Source organism: Atheta coriaria, unplaced genomic scaffold, assembly GCF_025399875.1.
Source record: "Atheta coriaria isolate IRGN ID8LTWV9N9 unplaced genomic scaffold, Caltech_Dcor_3.1 hic_scaffold_1_pilon, whole genome shotgun sequence".
NCBI classification, from domain to species: domain Eukaryota; kingdom Metazoa; phylum Arthropoda; class Insecta; order Coleoptera; family Staphylinidae; genus Dalotia; species Dalotia coriaria.
Window position 1 is genome coordinate 6,729,793 of NW_027045443.1, and position 15,736 is coordinate 6,745,528.

Consider the following 15,736-nt stretch of genomic DNA (forward strand, 5'->3'; position numbering starts at 1 on the left):
CAAGAGCACTAGATTAAAAACACAAGCGGATCGTGCTGGTAATGGAAAATTTATTCGCACATCAACGCGGCCCAAACAAAACACTACCAAACATTTTCAAACAAATTGTATTGAATTGCGAAATTCGGCGATTTTGATCAATAGTTCAATTTTAGCTGGATGTTTGTGATAAAAATATATAGGAAAACATGATGAAAGGGACACCCTTGCGTGTGTGTGCGGACGCGCGATGTGTGTGAGTGGTTTTCATTGTGTTTTATATCGATTGAAAGCACCGACAGTCGATATGTTCATTTTCCTTTCTCTTTTCAACTTTTCCTGCTTTTCCTGCTGTTTCCTGCCACACTGTCATGTTGTTCTAGCCACCCCAACGACGCTAGTCTTATTTGTACTTACCTTGGAAAATAAAACCGACGCCCGCGAGCGCTGAAGTCTAGTTAAAAGTCCGTCCGTCGCCCGGCGGCACTCCGCTTGTTCCGTAAACATTGCCGGCATTCATGGTATTCGCAGCGCGTTGAAACGAAAGCACCACGTGCTGGGAAAGCCTTTGTATCGTCTCGATTTGATTGCCTCGCGCACATTTGCACGCTCGAAGCGGTCCCAGGAATGATACCTGCTGATTAACGCAACCGGCTGTATGTGAATCAGGTGCGACAAGAGTACAGAAAGGTCGTAGTCATAGTGACACTGTGTAGCGGTCGCAATTCGAAAAGGTTGGAAGGTGGTATTGCACCCACGCCGCATAAAACGCGCGCCGCGCAACATGCAACAATCGCGTGACACACATAAAACGAAAAACGCACCACGACTCTCCGGTACATTATTACCATCGGTGAATATAAGTTGCGTGCTAGCTTTTAATAACTTCATAGAATAAAGCACGAAATAAAAATTCTAATGGGTAATTGGAGGAGACGAGCAAGAACAGGAGCAAAGAAGCGTCAGCGTGATTAAGGCTACAGACGCGCAATTCAATAAAATATGACACACGCTGCGGCTGAAACAAATTGCCCGCTGTCAGCGTCAAAAATGTTCAAAGTTGAAAAGTATTAAGCGCGAGATTTATAAGCACATCAAGGTAACAGGCATTTAATGTGGGTTTTGTCATGCTTAGGACGGCCGACGAAGAAACCCTTCGTTTATCATGTCAGCATCCGCGGTATTTAAAGTTTCTTCAACTTTCGAAGGACTTATGCCGAGCGAGGAATCCCAGCCAAAGCCGTTTGGGCTGGTTTTATGCCCTCGCATGTGTACGCGAAAGAACAAAGTGCTAAGTGTTCGAAAGTATTAAGACGCGCGGCGGGCCGAACACGATCATTTACATACATACATCGGCGAGGGCGCGAAGGCAAGCGAATCGCACGATGCCGAATGGCACCATCGAGCAGTGAGGAGTAGCCGTCGGTTTGTGGGTATTTCTTGAAATTTGTTTGCGTTCATGCTTATCGCCTCCCGAGACTTGTTTCGCCGCGTGTGCAGCGCGCACATTGCCGGCCGGCGAGACGAAGAAGCCAGCGCCAGCAGCAACAGCAGCACGCCGACTGCGCGTCACCACCGAGCGTCGAGTGGCGTCGAGCCGAAGAAGCGCTAGCTGGTTGGTGTGGAGGGCCCCGGCGTGGCGTGCCGGCGTGCCGGCGTTTTCGAAAGCTCCTCGCCGTTTATATCAATGTGCGACGCTCGTGTTTCCGAGTCAGTCGATGCCGCAACGGCGCAGTGGAAGGAACAGAGCGGGGGCGATACAAGCACGACGAATACGCGAGCGCGACGAGCGTGGTTGGAAATTTTCGAAGGGCCGAACTTGCGAAAACACGGATCGTCCTGGCGACGCGGTGCAATACTAGTAGTAGTACGTAAATTAAAGTTGTTGGACATAAGTTTACTCTGTGCGCGCTCCGCACCCACAGTTTGTTGTTAAGTGCTAAGAGTTATCAGTTTTAAAATGAATAGGTAAGTTCTTCGCGACACTATGTTGTACTTTGTTGCTTTCTTTTATTTTTTAATCGTGGATGATTGATGATGAGAGATAAAGTTGAACTTGAGCTTGAGCAGCACCACACGCTGCAGGGCTTACTAGCATTTCAAGGACTTTTGATACATAACTCTGGAGAGTGTCACTCTTGACACCGAAGTAAACGTGCGATATGATCTATGTGGTACTTACACGCCTGCAATGAAAGCAAATCGACTTAAAAGTTTCAAAATAACACGCGAATTGTGCAATTAATTTAAATTCTCCCTTCGGACTAGTGACTGTCTAAATATTGAATCACAGCACAGCACCTCGCATCTGGCAGCAATATGCCAATGGAATAATTAACGTGAGGATTATGAAATCCATAGGTTGACGGCGTGATGCGTGCGAACGGTTTGTTGATCTTTTCGTGTCGTTGAATGTCCATGATGTAGCCGACGTATCAACATTATAATTAAACAATTAAGCGGTATTATTACCCGGCTTAAAAACGTCGTATAAACTTCATCATTTGCATTAAGTATCTCCCCAACAATTAATTGGAATGTGCTTCAATGGGCAGCCATCCAAACGCCGAAAATTTGCTCTTGTTAATTATGTTAATCGACAATAAAAAATAATAGGAAGCCGCAGTTTAAAGAAGTCGTTAATTTATAGCTGAAATCGGTTTTATAACCACCAAAATACCATTATTGGTAGAACGCGTGTAGTTTAAAGAGTCGAAAAGAATTCAAAGTGCTTCCCAGAATGTAAGAATATATGGAGTGGTTTTTAAAGTTTTTTAAACTCCCGTCATGCATGGCATATACAGAGGATCTTCTATATTTGTTTTTACTTAATGCATGCGTCCTTAAGAACCATCTGAGATATCCATCAGTAGCATTGGTGGCCAGTGCTATTTTTCTCGCTCGCGTGGATCTGTTGAAATGCTGAAAAGACAAGTTTTGCTCTGGCACATTAAAACTAAATAAGCTCTTAAAGTCGCGCGCCGCTACCTCCGACGTGCGCGTGTCCTCTTGCTCAACGAGCACCTCTTCATGCTGCTTATTTCGGATATTGACGCAAGCGGCACCAGCACCGGCACGCTCTTATCTGACGTAACGCGTACGCCAGCGTTGTTTTGATCGAAACCGCGATTATGATTAATGAGATTTTACGGCTGCTTAGCTTCGAATCAAAACCGTTTAGCGCGCGCAATAATCAAAACCAACACGTAATTAAATGATCCTGGCGATAAGCGAACCTTCACGTGCACGATTAGCCGCATGGCAGAGTATTATCGGCTTAAATCTACGATTGCACTAACATCATCCCGTCTTGTGTTTTGGTGTTTTGTGTAAACCGTTGGACGCGCGACGCACGGACGAATGCATAATTTATGAATCGAAGGAACTCATTAATATCCGAAAAAGCAGCGACCCATTAAATATTAGGAAAGCAATCAATAGCGCTTTAATCGATCGGCCGATGAGCTTCGACTCGGTCACGTCTTCCACTACTCATTAATAAATTGAGGCGAATAATTAACAGATCAGAGCAGCGAGGAAAATTCGAAAAGGCGCTGCTTCCTGCTGCGCACGGGGCAGGAAGGCGAAGCCGCAGCCGCAGCAGTCTGGTCGATGCTTATTTGATTTGTGTTTTCTAATTGATAAATTAATGAGCGTAATCGATATTTGTCACTTTTATGCCGTTTCCGGTGGCGGCAATAAAACCACCGATGTTGCAATGTATGGAGCCAAGTCACAACAAAGCGCTCGAAGATGTACAGTTTCGGAATAATTAATTAATTTATTCCGTAATTTGGCGCTGCCGAAGAGCGGGCGCGCGCGACAAGGGTATCCCGCAGCGGATGCATGATTTAACTAAAAGTCGACCATGTCAAAACAACATTTATATTTGTCAATAAATGATTTAACGGCCGGAAAGCCGCGAAAAGTTGGTGGCGACGAGCATCCTGTAGGTTTTGACCAAATTGAAAGACACTGGAAGCCGGTGAAAGGGAACAAAAGGCCCGCCGTAAATACCTGCTGGCGCTGTCGATGTCGGCGGAGGCCACACAGATTTTCAATTATGCACGCTCGGTCCCGCGGTGGTTGATGCGCCGCCGTTTACGGGAGAAGAACTAAACGATAGCGGCGATTCCTCGAGCCGGTCGAGCGCGCGAGGAAGTATACACACAGAAGTCGGCTGCAGCGGCGCAGATCTTTGATTCTTCAAAATACGACCACCGCACTAACTAACCGCCGCGCGCGCGGATCTTTTAATCGTTTTCTGCGCCATATGGCTGCAGAAGTTTTCGCAGTGATTGCAAAAATTATTGGCGCCTCCACCATCTGATTTGGTGTGTTGTGTGTGTATGCTGTTTTTACTCTCACGAGCAATGACCGCCAGCCAAGATTCTAATTGCACATTTGCATTGAAAATTACGCATAGTTTCTCATACTGCCACGCTCGTGGTTAATCCACTCGAGCGCTTTCCGGAAGTAAATCAAATGAGTGTGAATTATGTCTAATTGCATGCACGTCGTTGATTGAGTTTGTGGTTGGGCGCTTCGCACGCATTTTACAGTTTGCGACAACTAGCGTGTGTTGGTGTCGCCGCGCTTCTTCCGAGAACCGCCTCGTCTTGTTATTATTGTGTGTCGCAATGCCGGACAGCGAATTGGGGCAGATACGCGTCGCAGGCCTAATTGCGTACCGAGAGCGATGCGATAAAATAAAAATAATGAAGGTTAAGATCGTAGGGCTATTAGATCCGGCGAGCGTTATAGGTGTTCCTACACGGGCACAATTAGCGCCTCGGACGTGTTTATATTTCGCCGTACTCTCGCATGTCCGCGTTAATTGTGGTGCGCGAAGCTTGCGTTCGTTAGTGACTTTATCATACCGTTGGAGCCATTACGGCGACGTTGCGATCCGCCGATGGTGGTCATATTAAGCTTGATAATGACGTTGCGACCACTACCCGTCGATTAATAAGCGTGATAAATACAATTAGCGCAAGTTATAAAACGCGCTACAAGCACTTTGAGTGTTGTATCAATTTTACCTGCGCTGCATACTTCAACACAGGGTGTCATCATTACCGGTTTGCACATTTTTCAAATTTATTAATCACACGGTGATGGGTGACACTGCGTTTAAAACCTGCCTGCGAGAGGTAGCTCTGCATAATGGAGACCTGATAAGATATCAACGTGGACTGTCATGTAATGGCGGTGAGTAAGCGATGTAAAGATGCCGAGATAAATTAAAATTTAATGCCAGCCGCTGCACTTTATCTGTTTAATCCGTTAATAATGGCAATAATTGCGCTTTTAATGAACTAACGAATAAAACGCGCAAAAATCTCGAGCGCACGGAAGACGCACCGAAAGCACTGGAGTAAACGCGAGGTAATTGGGTGTAGCAAATTTATTAGACAATTCACTGCACCGGATCCAAAACAACAAACAGAGTTTACAAAACGTCGAATATGCAGCCATCCTGCGGCTTCAGCAGGTTTTATGTCATTAAGATACGATTAATAAATCGTGATGATTATAATTGATGTTGCGAAGCTACTTGTTAAAAGCACGGAGAGCAGTTTAAATACTTAAATCTAATTGCGGCGATTATCAGAAATCATCTGTTCGTTTTCTAGCTGTTTGATATCGCACGAAGATGATTTTAAGTGACATCGAGCGATTTACGCGCGTTGTTTTTGCCCGCTCGCGATTTTTGCGCCTTATTTGTTCCGCTCGTGAAGCGAACTCATTACCGGCCAGAATTATTTTTAAAAACAGCGATTTCACATAGTTTAACAGCGAAATAAAGTGAGCATAAAGTGACTGTAAAGTATTAAAGCCCTGTAGCGCAAATAAAAAACAACAACAACAGCACGAGATTAAATTCGGACTGTTGCTGGAAGCAGTTCGCGGAGTTAATCGATGAGAAGATTTTGGTAGAAAAATGCAATTGGAAGCGTTTGCTTTTCGAGTCAGGCAAGGTAATAAATTAAGCGTAAACGGGCGCCGATCGCGACACGCGGTTACTGTTATAACTTTAAGCGTTATAATTGGCGTGTAATAAATTGCCCCAGCTTGTCATAATCAATCAAACGCGAGCGCTGCTCACCGCGGCGAAAATCGAATTTCAGGAGGACACGAGATAACGAATGAAACAAAGTTGTGTTTGTGCTCAATGCGCGACACAACTTCATTACCTCAATTGCGCCAGTCCAGTGGCGAACGCTGTGATCCTAGGTGAAGCTCTAGAAGTTTACAAACTTCCAATTACATAGTCAAAGAACAGCCGCACTTAAAAGTGGAAAATTAGTGCCCTGGAAGTGGCATTAACTTGTTGTTTGATGTTCGCAGCCGCAGCCTCGAATGGCCAAGGTGTAAATTAATGTTTTCAGTAGCCGACTGTATACTTTGCACTAATTTATAATCCGCTTCAGTGGCGCGAGTTTAGTGCGCGGTGGAAATTCAGGCCGCGTTCGATGTTATCAAGGTTCATTACAGTTTAACAACAAGTACAAGTTGTGCGTCCATCTTCTTTAACAACGAACATCGATTGGATTTGTGGCTGATTTCGAGCAGTTCGTGCGATTGTATTATCACGACTTGTACTATTTTTGGTTCATGCGGTGTATATTCATAGGTTGAGCAAAATATTGAACAATTTTATAAATAATTATAAATAAATAATTGAATTCGCAAAATTTGAATGTTACTTAGCATCTAACTCTCTATTTGATGTTAAACTTATGTGCTGACAATAACTTATCGTCTTGAAAACTTCCTCCAAATTCTTTATTTGCATTTGTACGCTAATTAGTGCTGCATGCAAGCGAAGATTGCTAAAGTGGTTAATTCGATTTTTCACCCATCCGCGAGCCTAGATTTAATTAATTATATTTTGCTCGTGCTTCTTTGGTTTCCATTCCCGAGCGTTTTATTTGAGCCGAGATGTCAATAAAACTTAATCATTGAACACGCCGCGTAAAAATCCCGTCAGTTTAATCGCGTTAATAAAGCGCGATCCGACGTGCGTAATTTACATTAGACGCGCATACAGATTGTCAGCTCGAAAGTGCAAATCACTCCGTATGTATTTCATCAAAGCGAAGCAATCTGAGAGATTGATACGGGACAAATTCATACACGCTGTATACAAGATTCAAATGTTCATATTCAACAAATAAAAATTATAGTGTTAAATCACTAGCTGATATGTAAATCATATTAATAATAGTACGTCAGCATTTTTTACGGGGATAGTAGTGTTTGATACGCAGACTGGATGTTTTACCATATGCATAAATCTTCGAAAAACATTTATTACCCATTTTTGTTCCGTGTAAATTTGATACTGTACACCTTATATTTGCCATTAAAATTCTACATAATTACATGACTGTTAAATATTTTTGCGCACCTAATTTCCATATTCTATATTCAATAAATACAAGTCGAATAATTAATATTCTCTTTTCTATAATGGCGAAATGAGATGTAATTATTATATTATTTAGGCAGTCGACACCAAAATGGATACCTTCCATCAAAACGTAGTTAGGTCCGATCTTAATTGAATTAAGTTGATCTATTAATCATTTTAAATGTGTGTAACGGTCAAAAGTGAGGTCAAGACGAGTGCTTCGAAGAAAATGAATTCTATTTTCCGGGGTAGATGAGCAACATTGTTGGAATTTGAGCGTACAGTTAAAAATATGACTTAAACTTAGCTAAAACTTACCAGACACAAATCGTTCGGCTAACGGGCATTGTACAAACCCGAAGATAACAATCATTATCTTGGCGCGCGGAAAAAATAAGCGATGTGACTGTGGTAACAAGTATTGGTACGCCTTGTATTCACAACCGAATCGCAGAACAAAACGCACGCCGATTGCATCGTATAATGTTTGACTTACGACCTAACGGCACCGTTCGAGTGGTACCAGAGCTGCAACAGAAACAGTGAAACAGACGCATTGAATTATTACCTGCGCGCGCCGATAAATTGCGCCGATAGCTTAAAACAAACAAAAGCGGACGCACATTAGTGTAATTGAATCCAATAATAAAATGTCGCAGAAAAACCGAGCGGGATGATCGCGCGCTCCGGCGCCGCTGGAAGTTTTCAGCGCGAGCGTGTGGCTATAATTGAAACTAACGTTTCCAGCGTTTTACTATCGCGCCCAACCCATTCTTTCTGATGGGAACGTGCCTCGGCATCGAGCGGCCAGCCGCGTGTAAAAGTTGCGTCTGCAGTCTTAGGCACACACACGGAGTCACCTATGGCAACGGCTAACAGGACCTTAATTGAAGAGGTCAAGCCGGCCATGCAACCAAGAAATAAACAACGGAGGAGGTTTCAAAGCTGCGCGTTTAGCGGTGTGCGCCGATGCAAATTTGGCCTCGTGTGCAACTTGTGCGTCGCGATCGGAAATGCCTTGGCCGGAGCGATTACAGGAACGGTTAACTCATCCTCTTCAGCATTCAGCCCGACGAGACGACGTAAAACATACTTACACTACAATTGTCTCGCCGTATTTCCCATGGCGATTTCCGAAATTCGCCATTGTGTAGAACACATCACGCTGAGTAATCGCACGCGGCGTGCGCGAAATGTCGATGGCATTCTATTCGTAATTCGCGTTTTTGCGTCCCCGCGCGCTCGCTGGAAATACCACAGATCCGGCCGTCGTGTTCGACATCGTCTCGAATAGGAGTGCGCAATGTGTGCCCGCGGACGTTCGCGAAGACAACCAACATGTCTCTTTGCCGACCATTCAAGTGCTTCGCGAACAATAAACAAGCCACAGCCGTGCGTTGAGACAGGACACGACCGTTGCACTTATTGAATAACATCTAGAAATGTCACGTCCTAAACGTTTAGATCTTAAATTCTCTCGATTTGGTATGACACGCCGACGGCGATTTCTTTATTTCGTCGATTTCAATTAAAACGTAATTTACGAAACATGAACTTATTGAATCATTAAGTAGGCACTTTATGTGCGCGCATGTACGGTGTCCGGCCCCATTGCAATATTTCAATCAACGATGGCAACCCAATCAGTAACCGTTATTGGATTAGGCTGGGTATGCGTGGGTTAGTCGATTGCCGGCAACGTTTTCAGTTTTCATCTCGGATTTCGCAACCGGGTGTTGATTTTTAATCACATATCGCATCTTTTGCCCGTCCTTCATCCTCTGCGTTTTGAAGAACTAGCAATTGTTTCTCTCCCGTGCGCGATGAGATAAATAAATAACCTTCCAACTCTCGCGGGCAGCACACGCGCAGCAGGGCGAGACAAAGCCGAAGGAATCGAGACGCACCAACAAGAAACGACCGCAAGAATGCGCCTCAATCTATAGCACGAACTGCGAATCATAAATTTTATTTTTAATTGCCTTTTTATTCGCCTTGATACACCTTGTCAAATTGTACAGCGGGTCCTTCGTTCGGTGTTGTTGTTTTTTTTCTGTTTGGTTGTGTGTTTGTTACTTTTTCATTGTGCTCCATTGCATTCCGACAGCAGCTGAATGTGGTCGGTAGGGTTGCCGGCCGGCCGACTTCTGGAATAAATTTTGATTCACCGGCCGGCGCGCGCCAAGTGTCGCAAAATTGTGTATGGCACATAAATCATTGGGAAAATTGCATATTGTTCGCTTCTTTCATGCGTTTTCGCCTTTTCATCGCGCATTGTGCACGCTTGCTGCGCACATTTTTCCTTCTTTATTATTGCAATGCTTTGTGGCAGCTCGGCATTATCGACTAATTTCACCGGAGAATTCAGTTTTTGCGCCTTCATCTATAGTACCTGTCGCGGCTGTATCCGTGCCCTTGCGTTGCATGCCGCGGCGCGGTGCGGAGCTTTCGCGTGCTGAAATGTTTACTACGCTTTTGGCGGCAGCAGTACGAATGCCACATCAAAGGCACTAAAGATAGACGCGCGAGTTATGTCGGACGGGCGCAAACAACGCGAAGAGGATGCGCGATTTCATTTATTGATTGCATAATACTTTAAACTGGTCATTGACATGTCATGTAAATCGATATGCCTGAGGCAATTTGTTCGTTGACACTTTGTTATTGTACGTAGGTATGATACAAATTGCGTCGAAGAATCTGCGGAATTTCAGCAAGAACAACCAGTAAAACAAGAATTGATTGCATTTGTAGGAAGTTAACATTTAATTGATTAAATAAGCCGTTGTACAAATTGGCAACACGCATTTATTCAGTTCTGCTAGTCGGCAAAACATGACAGACGCAATTTTCAGCACATTTACGGAACTAAAAATAAATTTAAGTTCAATATGTTCGATAATCGTCATTCTTAATGATACAAACCAACTTTATCTGTAATAAATCACGCGAAATTATCTTAATATTCGAAGAATTCCGCTGATTAATGCTTTAAACCTGCCATTACGGACGTTAACATTCTTCCAGCGTAATAAACACGAAATTCGAGCCGAAAAATATGGAGTGCTGCATTCGTGGAGGCGCTGGTCATTTATAATTGTAAACTAACGTTTAGCAATAACGAAGAAAAAAAACGCTGCGAGTGAAATAAGACAGCAACGATTTTTGAAGAATTTGTAAACATAAATCGTCGACTAACGGCGTAATCAGCGCTGGCACATACTTGAAATAACCCCGTTGTACACCAAAACGTGCAGCAATAGATACAACAATGCAGCGGGAATTTCATAAGTCAACTAATTGCTAATTAATTACAAGATTACACTTGCGCATGCAGTGAATAAATTACGCGGCCGGTCGCGGACCGACGCTTACGCAATATAATAAATTACACAACGTCCGATGGCGAATTCTTCATCATTGCCGCCGCTGCATCATGTCCTGTGCGGCCGAAACGTACAGTTTGATAATCATTTAACATCTTCCGAGGCGGCGCAATTAGATCGGCGGCGCGATCCTCCTCCGGCTGGCGTCCGGCGTCGTTAGAGCGTTCGGTAAATTACGTTCGACTTTATGATCGCTGGGTTGATAAACAACTGATAGCCTTAAGTATCGGTCGGCATGATGATGAATCTTGTCGGGCCGTACCATATGAATTGCGCCACAAGTTTCAGATGAATGGGAGCGAGCGCTCCGGGTTTTCAACGGGAACCACGTCAGATATATTAAGATAAATTGGTTATTTTCGACATTGAGATATCTCCGGCAGCAGGAAGACAAAACGTTTTGTTTCGATAGACGAAAAATCATGGTGTTGCCAAAGGAGAAACAAGACTTTTGATATTAGTTTCTTTACAGCACAGTCTAGTGCAACGCAATATCTGCTGATGTATTAAATTATTTAAAGCGGCGTCTGAAAAATAATGCACGCTGAAATTACTTCATTACCGCAGCCGTGATGCCAATTGAACGGCTTAATAAGTGTAATCTGCGCGCGGCGTTTCTTCTATTTAAACGCATGCATGGCCCATCGAAAGGAAATGTAATAAACTGTTATATGCGCGTATATGAGCTCTCTTTCGTCGTTAAAACTGCTCGCATGAATTTCGCGCTGAAAATGAGCAATTGTTGGCGCTTTTGCGCGCGTGTTTCGACGTTTGCATTTCGGCCGTCGGATGCGTCGGATGTCTGCATTTCCTCCGATGGCTTTATTGCGTCCTGCTGGTGGTGTGCGTGTAGGATTGTGTTTGTGTATGAGTGTGTGTGAGTATGAATGCAGTCCAGTCTGGCACGAACTCTTTCGGCCACTTGTTCTTCGGTGTGCAGGCGAGCCGAGTGGAAAAGAATGGCGCGCGCACTCGACGATGCAGACGCAAAACAAAAGCAAAAAGAAGTCGGGAAAGAAAGCGATGCCGAAGGGGAATACCTAATGAGATTTTAATTAAAATTTCAAATTCGCTTTGAATTATCTCTCGGAACACTTTAACCGAAACCTAGGCGAACGCGCGCGCGCAGCCCAAACTCATTATTGTGTACTAAAGCGAAATGCAAACCAGGCTTCGGATTTGAATTCAAATGTGCGGCATGCAAATGAGTGGAGGCGAGCATTGTTTACACCTTTCGCGACGTCCGTAGGGAAAATAATTACAGTTTTATCAGCACGTGAATTTTTAGATATTTTGGAAGAATTACATTTGTTTCAAAAATGCAATATTGTATATTTGTATATCAATTATTGTATATCAATCAGCTGACAAACTGCCATGAATGTATTTACCTAATTGTAATTGAAATTAAACCAAACATCTAGCTTGTGATTAGTGAAGTATATGTTTTGACATTTTTAGGCGTAATTATGGTCACATTATCTCATGTCGTGGGAAACAATGTCACATTGCTCAAAAACATGATTATTGTTATTATCCACGTATAAATAAGTTCAGCACGTTTATTAAAATTAAGACTGTCAAGCTATAGCTTGTTTACAAATAAATCAGTTGTTACAATAAAGAAAATTAATTTATGTTATTAAGAATATAGTTAATGCTTTGTCAGTGCAAAATTTAGGTTAATGAAGAGGGCACAGTTCCGCTGCAATGGCACAATCTATAATTACACACATTATCGGCCATTACCATATGCAACATTCTTGATATTCTGTACAAATGCGCACTGCAAAATGTTGGGTGTCATTAGGGAAAATTATGATTAGGGCAAAGAACACAACAATTCACATTAGCTGGCCCGATTTTGATAAGTTTCTTGAAGCTAGACAACTTACCGAAACAAAAAGCAGATTCTGTGTGGTCGAAGAATTTCAAACAAAGTGTCTTTTAGGCGCGTTTGGGCCGCCGACGAGCCGGATTCAAAATGCCGCTAGACGGATTTTTCTGCTCCAGCAGCCGGGATGCCTTGTCGCGGCGTGTCTGTTTCGCGCAGCACGAGCATGACCAGCGACTCGCGAAACTATGGCGCGCTGTATGAATAACTCGCGTGACTTATGACCCACTGTCAGCGTTTAGTTATGTAGGCATAACGTGCACATCCGAGCGCGAATCCTTCGCATCTTGTTTTCTCAGCGCTCGCGAGTCACAGTTATCGCATTCCTGTCGAATCAAGCGGCTCTATTTCGGCCAGGGCACATGAAAAATTATCATACTTAATTCCGGCGAGAGATTGCTCTCGATTGCGAGCGCAGTGCTGCTCGCGGTAATGTTAATGAGCCAATTGTCCGGCGATATCGAAGATAAAGGCAATAGTCGTAAATCGTGTGAACGCTCGAATGCTGCTGAAGACGAATTAACCGGCGAGAGAAAAAATTGGGAAATTGTAGGGTGTGCCTGGAGATATTTATTACTTCACCTTTTTTTCACTCTGCGCCGCGCATCATGATTCATCCGAATATTTATTGCTGGAGCGTACGTGCGTGCATACGATCATATTCATTTAATCTCCACCGCGTTGCAAGAATTTGTTTTCTATCATCACCAATTTCACATTTCCATCTATCCGACACCGTTTAATTGGAATTTGCGCGCGTTTCTCAATCATTGCGCCATAGCCAACATTTTTGTATTAATTTATTTTGCGTTTTACACTTAAAGCGGGAATAAAACCGAGCTTATTACGACCTTATACGCACGCCTTTCATACGTCTCCGGCATTTACCATCCGCATCCTTCATTACCGGCTGCTGGCTGGCGTTTATAGATGTATCTAAAATTGGCTGGACGAACTAAATATGCTCAAGTATGTGCATGACAAGAGAGTAATAAATTCCTCCATAGCATTCAGGAAGCTTGTTTTATCGCCTTATTTTATTCGTCGATTAAGTTTTTCCTTCTACTTATTTCGACCAGGCGGTGCTTCGGCCGGTTGAAGTACCTGCACTCAATCTCTTGCACATCGCTTTAAATCAACATCCCAGGAGTGCGCTTTCCACGACGAATCAAGAAAATGAAGCGCAACGAATCGCCGCAGTGATACGAGCGTTTTAACATGATTTAGAGATTAAAATGGATTTCGGAGTCCGCTTCTCTCCTATCTACATCCAGCTATTTAGAATCCGAGCGCGATTTGACTTTTTCTCCTCGGAGAAAATGTTCATCTCATGCTGTGTTTGTTGGTCGTGCTTCGAATATCAATTGTGTGGTCTTGGAATCGCCATGAAATTGACTATTAAACTTAATCAATTATTGTACGGTTTCTTTGACCACGAACACACGGAAATGCAAATACGTGCACTCTTGAAACAAGAAACAATTCGTGAAAATAAGTGAATAGTTAATAAGTTGAATAAAAATTCTCGTTTTTATTATAATATTTTATTCTGTAGCAATTCTTTAAGTTGTAATAGCTTGAGCCAAATATTAATTAAACACTGCCGAGTGTAATTCTCACGTATATTAAATTTGATCAGCATGTGCGTACATATTTTATTTATCGTGCGAGCGACTGCCGTCATGTGTTTATACATGAGCAATTTTCCCATTACGTGTCTCTCTAGCTCGCATTCTTGTACTTATTTTGTATTCTTCGCGTTGGGAATCAATTTCACACACGCGTTTGTTTAACTCGGTCTTGTAGTTCATTGCCGCAAAACGTTGACATCCCGATAATTATTACACGTTGAATAATTTCTGATTTGATTGCAGGGCATTAATACTATCAGTCATCTCCGTCTGCGTGCTGTTCGCATCGCTGGCGTGCGCAAAGCCGTCATCGAAGAATCACGACCTGCTGCAGAAGATCGGCTTCTCGCGGGTGCGCGCCCCCAACAGCCACCATCGCAAGCGACTAGCTGTGGAATCACGCCACCATAGCCGCTCGGATGATTCGCACATGTTTGTCATCAAACTGCCGCCCAACCAGCACTACTACGTGCATAACCGCCCCAATCATCTGGCAGAACCAGATAAGAAGTTGCCCGTCGGTTTCAAGTCGAACGGAAAGCCCGGAAAGATCTACCATTGGAACATCCCGTGATTAAGAAGATTGTACAAGCAAAGAGTCGTCTCAATGACGATTCCAATCAGATCGACATCAAATACTACGCCAATTGGAACGAAGTGCTCGATAAACAGCATAACGAAAATAACGTGCTCGGTAACATGGGTATGGGCATGAATCTGAAGTCCGGTCAGGGTGGGAAGATGGGCTACAAGAAACCATCATACTACGTACCCGCCACCGTCAAAAAGTCCTCCTTTCTGAAATACTTTCCGGGCAACGGCAAACCGCAGTCTTTCTACGTCATTGAGAAGAACAAGAAGAAACACCATCACAAGCTGCTGAATTAGTCCGGTTATCATCATTATTCATGTGGACGACCGGTGTTCGAAAATGTCAAGAAGAGCGTCTGTATGACTTCTACCTAATTTTATTGTATTGTATTTATATATGCTAACGCATTGAGACTATTGGTCCTGCAAATGACCACCTGCAACAGTTTATTACATGGAAAGAAAGTAGTTTTAATGCGTTAGCATGTACGACCGCTATTTCAGAGAGAACATAATGATTGTTTACTATTAAGTCGGTAATAGAGAAAAGAAAAACCACTTGTTATATTCCTACTTACGTTGGATTCAAATTCGCTACAACCACACCTTATAGCTTGTAAGGCCCGAAATTTATCGATATGGCGATATATAATTAAGTTCGTTTGTACAGGGTCCTTTTGTACTTTTCTATGTTTACAAAACAAAACAAAAAAATTCAGACGACGGATGAAGAGATGCAATTATGCCTCGAGTAATAGATATAGTGAATCATAAACCTTCATTACTCATACATATTGTGTAATATATGTAACTATTAACGGATGGAAATGGTTGGTAT

At 43.2% G+C, this 15,736-nt stretch overlaps 1 protein-coding gene across 1 annotated transcript; it reads left to right on the forward strand.

The window, feature by feature from the left end:
• Nucleotides 1–1,680: 1,680 nt before the first annotated feature.
• LOC135804266 (uncharacterized) lies at nucleotides 1,681–15,726 on the forward strand. Its single transcript, XM_065318088.1, is given in 3 exon segments — nucleotides 1,681–1,947; nucleotides 14,551–14,870; nucleotides 14,873–15,726. Coding segments are annotated over 3 exon segments (651 nt in total). The 5' UTR covers nucleotides 1,681–1,939; the 3' UTR covers nucleotides 15,196–15,726.
• Nucleotides 15,727–15,736: the final 10 nt, after the last annotated feature.